Raw genomic sequence first — 8273 nt, forward strand, 5'->3', positions numbered from 1 at the left:
GCATTTTCAAAAGTATAGATCTCATGAATCAGATCCCCCATGCAAATGATGTCATATTTGCCAAGACATCAAGCAGTCAAAGTATTATCTGTCAAAGTAATTTGCTTCTTACTGATTTTGCCATAGCACGCTTGTAGATTAGTTCATTTACTGACTTCAGATTTGGGTACTCCCATGCAATATATGGTTCTACAATCTTCAGCATGTTAATTGAAGCCTTGTTGAGCTTGACAAAGGTTCCACTGAAGATGTGACAAAGGCAAAGAAGCTGCAACACCTTTCAGACCTTTGGCCTTATACCATTAATACATCTGATCCTGATGACAAATACCAATTTGGTTTCTGCAGGTACGTAAAATTTGCAGCTTTTCTTGCCATCCTAGCCATTTGAATTTCAGTTCTGTACACTTGCCTATATTCCTTGTAATAGTGCTTCGTTGTTTCATAGGTAAGTTTTCTCCTTGTTTTTCAAAGCATCTTTGGGCAAACTTCTTTCTCAGGTGATTGATCTTCAGCTTTGCGAAATTACTTTGCTTTTTCTTAAGGATTTCTGGCACAACAGAAACCTTCTTCTTCTCTTTGACACCCTCCATGGTTCCAGCCAGAAAACACTGTTATTACTTTTAACTTGTTTATTTGTTTGTTGGTGGTTCTGCTTGCTCTGACTCCAGAGCATAAGTTTTAAAATGACAAGGATTTTTTTCTGTTATTGTCACCATTGTACCCCCAATGCCTAGAATAATGTCTGACACATGGTTGGCATTCAATAAATTTGTTGAATAAGTAAATGAATGAATTCTGGATCCCTAGGCGTTCTCCCAGCCAACTTGTTTCTCAGGAACTTCAAACTGCCTTGAACTGGGTCTAGTCAAGAAGTTCCAGGTTCCCAATTGAGGAAAGCGACCCATAGTTTTGGTTTTGCTACCACCAACTTGAGGAGGAAAAGCGACAATGTGAAGAGGAGACAATTTACCCTGGAACATCAATATAAGGCATGAGGGCTCTTTGTGACTACCTTTTTATCTACAAGGTCTGAACTGTTGCATGATAAACAGGAAGGAAAGCTGGCTGCTAGGGCCACACAAGGCATGCCAACTTGAGAACCTGCTTGACTTCCTTCACTGCCACATTTTAGGCCTCACACTAGACCTGCTCCTCTGAGGTTCTGAACTCAGTATCTCTCTGTATGTTTAGTAAAGAAGAGCTTCATTTCCAGGCCCTCAGAGAGGGAAGGAAGCAAAACAGTAGGCAGTACGTGGTTCTTAAAACTCTGCATACCGTGGAGATTTTGACTCAGTACCCTGTGCTCTTTTGCTTCCTTGTTCATAAAATATAAACAATCTGCTTCTTATTTTACCTAATTTCACCAAACCCACCAGAATCAGGAGACAGTTGAGGGAAAGAATCCATGCCTATATGAAATGAGAATACAGGCTCCCAGTCACTTCAGGTGGTTTTGGAAAAGAGGGCTGTCTAGAAGCAGGTGGTGTATGTTTTGGACTCAACAGAACACAACGTGAGCTCAAGGGAGCAGGACAAGAAAGTATGCAGTGCAGAAGCTCCACCTCAAGGCAAGAGAGGCTGAGGCTTGACAGATGATTTACCATTTACCAGGACAATCATGTTTTCCCATCCTGACCCTGCTTCAGGCAGTCATTTGAATTAAACAGACTCCTTTTCTAAGATGCGAACACCAGAAGGTTAAAACAGTCAAGGAGAGAAAATGGGGATCAATCATTCACACCTTAATGTAAATCTGTTCAGCCCGTCACTGTCTTGACAGAGCTTTATGTGTTGTGTTTTTGTTCAGGAAGAAGCAATATTTCTGGAGAGGGTGGGAAGAGATGTTGGAGAACACAAACACCACAGGAAAAACAGGTAGAGAGTATGAAGTTTGGGAAACCATGTTAAATATAAGGTACAGGGATTGGTGGTGGAGAAAAAAGGTAGAAGAGGGCAAATAGGGATGTGAAACCTACAGCTTCTGTCTCTATGTTTCCTGGGACCTGGCCTAGGACATCATTAATGGCAAAATTACTCTAGTTTTAAATGTAGCCTAGGGCTGATCATGCTAGTCATGATCAGAAAATGCAGAGTTTGCTGTCATCTCATGAGGAACTAACACAGCATATGGTGCTTGAGATGCTGACACTGCCATCCCTGAGAGTTAGAGGCATGAGAATGATGACCAGAAATTCCCTGTCTTGCTACCTCGGGACCATCACCTGTTCTAGGTATTAATCTGTCAGCCACTTAGGTCTACATTCATCTTATTGTTGTCAGATGATCTGTTTGCCCTAGCTTTTCCCAGGGTTCCCAGTTGTCCTAGAATATTTTGTTGAATCCTAGAAATTAAAATCCAAAGTCAACTTGGCTAACAACCCTAAATAAATCAAATCCAAGTTAGAAAAATCAGGAAAAGAGGTCATTAGTCTTTTATCTTGATCCCTGAAAAGTTACCCAGGAATTTGCCATTTGCCAATTTCGCATTCGTCTTCAGATAGCCTCAGAAATGAATTATTGAAATTAATTTAAGAGCAAATATATTCCAATAATTCATTTTTGAAAAGATGGAGGGAAGATAAAGGAGATATGCCTTTGGGTGCCCAAAAATAAAGGAAGTTGAATAATTGGTTAAAGTATAACTGCTAGATAATTCAAATATATTTTATTACATTTAATAAACATTTAAAATCCAAAGTTGCATTATAGCCGTAAAATTGTGTATTCCTTTTCGATGGTAACATAGTCACTTTATATTATTGTTTACTTTACATTTCTTGGTTACATTGTTAATGTGACAAGTTTCAGGTTATTATTATTAGCGAATTTATATTAACTATAAAAATGGAAATTTAAAAAGTTGAAATATAAAAAAATTAAAACTAAACATGGAAATTACACAACAAGAAACATTTAATAATATATTTTATTTCAACTTTAGTATAATATCCCATTACCTTTAAAATGGTTTGGTGTCATAGGTCATAAAATTTTATAATTTTAAGAAGCAAGGCACAAACAAATGTTCACCATATTATCTTTATACTTACAAGAAATGGAAAAACATGAATACTGAAAGAAACAAAAAGATTATTCATGGCTTTTATTACTGATTTCATCTACTCATATAATCTAACAACTGACCTTATCTTCACCTAATTGCTATTAACTTGAAACCCTAATGCGCTATATGATATTCCATCTATAGCCTCTTTTCATAAAACATATATAATGATAATTACTTTTAGGACTTTCAACTGCGAAAATAATAATTGCCAGGCTTTTAAGAATTTCTTTTTACTATTGTTTTAGCATTTTTTCCACTTCATTCCATAACCCAGACACAGATTTTTACAGTTTTAAAGTTACAATTATGCCTCACAGATTTTACCTTAAAAATCTCAGTGTTTTAAAGTCTGCATATCTCAGAAAGGAAAACAACGTTAATGAGGTTTTTTAAAAATTTGCCTTATTGTTTTAGAAGCTTTTACTTTTTTTGTTTATTGTTCTGTGCTTGTTTAAATGTTTAACACTTTCTGGCACAAGTTCAGCAACCTACAGGATACATTTTTCCTGCGAAGTTTTATTTTAAAATTCTTAGCATTTTAAATTGTCATGTTATCAAATATTTTAAAAATTGATTAATGCACATTTTAAAAGATTTTTTGTTGTTTTCAGGGCTGTAACATTTAATTTGTTTTTTGTTGTTAGCCCTGACTGCTGTGTTATGTGTGTTATGCTGAGGGTTTATTTCCATGCTCCTGGACTTGGACAAAATGATAGCTCTTTCAAGCTCAGAGTTATATTTACAAGTTTTAATATTCTATAAATATCCACTTTAGGTTTAAAAAATAGTAAGGAGTTTTAAAGATTTTTGTTGTTTAAGAACTATAAAAATGTTTTTTCTTTTTGTAGATTTTAAAATACGGTTTTTTAATTGACCTTTTAAACTGGGTCCAGTTTTTAGCCAGCTTCTTAGTTGCATTTTGATCCAAAGCATAAATGAATGTTATAGTGTTTTTGTAACTTTTTCATTGCTCAGAAAATGCAAGTTCTAAATTAGTTTGCTGCTCGTTTTGTTTGTTTCTATACGCAGGTTTGCATTTTTGACCCTTTTTTCCCACAATTTTGCTCTAACATGAGATGAATTTAGCACTTTGTAGCCTGAATTGTGCTTTCAAAATTTTATGCAAATGACATAGTATTTTTTAAATTTACAGAAACCTCAACAAATGTAATGGAATGGTGTTACAAATATATTTTGGGTGTTTTTTTTTTTTTTATATTTTGTTTTCTTGGGGTTCTGTAATTTGTTCTGGTTGTGGTTTAGTTTATGTGCCTTTTTTTTTTTTTTTTTTTTTTTTTAAATTTGCTTTCCAATCTGGTGCACAATTCAGCAGTTCCTGGGCCTTTACTGGCTTATATTATACTCCAAATTCAATAGAAAATAAGTATTTTCAGGTTATATATCTCTACTCCTCCCTCCAAAAAATGATTAATTCAGGTTTTAATACATGTTTTTGCTTTATTAGTTTGATTATTTGTATACTTTTTTTTTTCAATTTGCCTCCTGAACCTGGCCACAAATTGCAGCCCCCTCTTCTTGCTTGTGCTGTTGCTCCAAAGTATAATTAGGAAGGATTAGAGATTTTATGCGACCTAGTTTCCCAAAATGAAAGATAACATGACTTTTTAAGAAAAAAAATGTTGATGTTGCTCCAATTTTTTATTACATTTTATTGTTTTAAGTAATTTTCCAGCTTTTACCTGCCAGACACATATTTAGCAGCTTTCTGGCTTTGAAGTTTGACATGAAAATTTTAATGTGGTGTAAAACCACGAACTTTTAAAACTCACACTGCTGGTGATTATAATTGTGTAAATCTCGTTAATTTTCTCTTTCTTCCCACCCACATACATGCCAACACAATTTATTCTCTGTTTTCAAAATGCACATAACATATTTTACAGGTGATAAAAATTTGACACATTTCTTATTAATAATGTTAGGCTAAAATATTCTTGTGCTAAAATAAACTCAATGACAATTCAAAAGAGAAATAAAACTAGCATATATCAGTAGTAACACAATTTTTTTAAAATCCCTGAATTTGTTCTATATTTATAGGTCTAACCTAATTACCAAATATCACTGGAAAGGAAATACCTTTTTGAAAGTTTCAAAGTCATCTCTATATTATCAAATGCCACTAGCCACCTGGATAGTGTGATACAATGAAATTCCAACCAAGCAGAAGAGTTTGGCAATCCATCTTGGTTGTTGTAATTAGACCTGACCTATAATTACTGAACAAAACAGCAATAAAAACTGCACAGTATACCTTCAAATGTATCTGACTGGATTTGGTGCATTGTTCTCAGTATCATTAGCTTCAAATCTTTAGTTTATAGCATAGGAAAATTATAGGAGAAACCATATCTGGACCTGAACACAGTTCTCATACCTAAAAGGTGGATTCTAGCATTAATTCACCACCATTATTTGTTGTTTGATCGCTCACTTCCTCTTGAATAGCTGGAAGGGAAGGCTTTGTGGTCAAAGGTGTTTCGGTCTTAAACAGGGACTCCATTCTGATGTGGGTATTGATGTAGAAGGACTTCTGAAAGGACTCAAGCGTGAAGTAATAGATGAAAGGGTCAAAACAACAGTTCAGAGTTGCAAGGCACAAGGTGATTGGGTACATGATCTTTGCAAACCTTTCCAAAAAGCAATTAGTAATAGCTTGGGAGCGCACCAGCGCATACAGGAAGAGGACAGAGTTGTAGGGTACAAAGCATACCACGAAGACTGCCATATGTACTGTGATCATTTTCAGAACTTTTTTCTTATTGGTACCAATTTGAGACAGAGTAGCAGGCTTGCGAAGAGTTCTCAACACCACAGAAGAACAAGAGACATTCAATATCAGAGGAATGATAAACCCAACAACTTCAATAAATATTGTGATCTTGGATAAATAAGTCTTCCAGACACGTTTGGAGAAGCCTTCAAAGCAGGTGGTGGTTGCATTGTTGACATTAGTGGTGGAAAACAAAGAGGCTGAAATACCACCACTGAGGACTAGGATCCAGACACCAGCACACACAATGGCAGAATTCCTCCTAGTCCTAATAGTACGAGATCGGAAGGGATAGACAATGGCCAGGAAACGATCCACACTAATACAGGTGAGAAAGAGCATGCTGCCATAGATGTTGGTAAGGAATGCAGTTCCAGAGATCTTGCAGAGGGTGTCACCAAAAGGCCAGTGGCGGTTGAAGTTGTAAAATATTTTAAAAGGTAGGGTACAGACAAAAAGCAAATCAGAGAGGGCTAGATTGGTGATAAAAATAGCAGTCTCACTTCTCATTTTCATGCGGAAACAGAAGACGAACAGAGACACACTGTTGGTTATCAGACCCAAGATGAATACAACACTGTAGACAGCACCATTCAGATTATATTTGAAGGAATCATCAACAATGCAAGTATTATTGGCAGTAGCATTGCCCAACCTGGGTCTGAGGCTTGAATTTGAATCTTGGAATTGAAAGTCAATGAATCTTCTGTCACCCATGGACTTTTTTTTCAGGAGGCCTGCTGGCTGCAGGGGTTCACCACTCTGACACTAGGGATCGGTAGGAAATATTTTCCTCCTATGAGAGACAAGATGGAACAAATAATCAAATTTGCCTTCCACATATGATTTCTGTGTAATAAGATATTCTGTCCACCCAGATTGGAAAAAAACATGCACATTCCATTTGGTTTGACAAGTATTTTTTGAACATCTATCATATATTTAAAGGTACTACAAGAGTATGTTGTAGGAGCAGGAAAGCTCACACTCAATACAGTAAGTGCAATACTATAGCACTGCAATGAATGTGAGGAAGGTGTGGGTCAATCAAGAGTCCAAAAATATAAAACTGATAGTTAAAACAGAATTTATGGGACTGCAAAACCTCTAACATTAAAGTCAGGCTTTATTCACTATGATCAGCTTGATCTTATCTTCTACAATAAGTACTGCCAGTACAATTATTTTATTTGGAAAATGCTTTTATAATAGAAGCCTTTTCCCTTCTGCCCAGAGTCCCTCCAGTCTGCCCACTAGTGATCCTTTTACGCAGCATGATTCTAGCTCACTGGCTGTATATTATTTTGTGATTCTCAAGTTGATATATTTCAAATAGATCTCCCCAGTTTTCCATTCAGAATTTTTATGATTTTAATCATTTTATTTTTTATTTGCATTATGTTTAACTGACAAATCCCAATTGTACTACATTTATGTAAGTACAAGGCGATGTTTTAATATATGTATACTACATGAGGTGATTATGTCAAGCTAATTAACATATCCATCCCCTCACTTCAGTTTTATGTTCGCGGGAACATACACATTATACCTACAGCAAGCAGCCTGCAAATGCTTGGCACTTCCGCCCTGCTGCTCTGAGTAATCAAACTTTGTGGGAGAGAAAGGACAGACAAGAAAGCATTACATTCTCAATCCTGAAGAGAGGGCATGGGAAAACTGCCACTATGGCCCTATTCATAGCTCCCGTTGCTTGAACACACAACCACCTTTGCCGTCTAGAAGTGAGGGTGTGGTGCTGCGACTTAACACAGCATTAGAAGCAAGGAGTTCTATTTCTGACTCAGACACTGGTTCACTCTGTAACTTGGCTATACTCTCTCTCTCTTCCTTTTATAAACTTTACCTCTAAGCTTCACAGCTAAAGCTAGGAAGACTCAATAGGGCTTGTGAATTGCTTTATGAGCTGGCCAGTATTTGGCTCTACCTAACCACAGAGAAACATTATGTAAGTTTGTTTCCTTATCCTTTCCTGAAACAACTGTAACTTTATATTTCTGTCTTTTTTTGGTACCCTGAAGTTCATATTAGGAACACATTCTTCTAGTGTCATGTATACCTTGTACCTCAGAAAGCACCCCCTTGAGTTTCAGCCTTAACTACATAATTTACTCAAACAGGACAATCCAGGAGTGTGCCCTCAAGGTAATATCTCCCATACAGGTATGATTAAAAAACCAGAAAGGCATTTGGCTTTTGAGATGATTCTGAAGAAGAATCAATATTAGCCTCTCTTCTTACTGGCTTCCTTTCTTTTGACTAAAAGAAACAGTGTTTCTATCTATTAGATCCTCCTAAATAGCCAACATATTGTGCACCAAATGGAGACAAAGGACCAACACTTGAGCTTCAGATGAGATGAAGGAAAATATATGCTGATGCAGTTAA

At 36.2% G+C, this 8273-nt stretch overlaps 1 protein-coding gene across 2 annotated transcripts in view; it reads right to left on the reverse strand.

Annotated features, from left to right (window-relative positions):
• Positions 1-4356: 4356 nt before the first annotated feature.
• The window catches only part of LPAR4 (lysophosphatidic acid receptor 4), a 16830-nt gene continuing 12913 nt past the window's right edge, over positions 4357-8273 (reverse strand). Inside the window, exon 2 of one of the 2 annotated variants that reach the window (XM_017872321.1) lies at positions 4357-6660. In XM_017872321.1, coding sequence (XP_017727810.1) covers positions 5469-6581 — 1113 coding nt within the window. In that variant the 5' untranslated portion in view covers positions 6582-6660 and the 3' untranslated portion in view covers positions 4357-5468. The remainder of the gene's footprint in view (positions 6661-8273) is intronic. The other variant, XM_017872322.1, reaches the window with a different exon arrangement.

The sequence above is a fragment of the Rhinopithecus bieti genome, unplaced genomic scaffold, assembly GCF_001698545.2.
Source record: "Rhinopithecus bieti isolate Rb0 unplaced genomic scaffold, ASM169854v2 scaffold_7465, whole genome shotgun sequence".
Classification (NCBI taxonomy): Eukaryota; Metazoa; Chordata; class Mammalia; order Primates; family Cercopithecidae; genus Rhinopithecus; species Rhinopithecus bieti.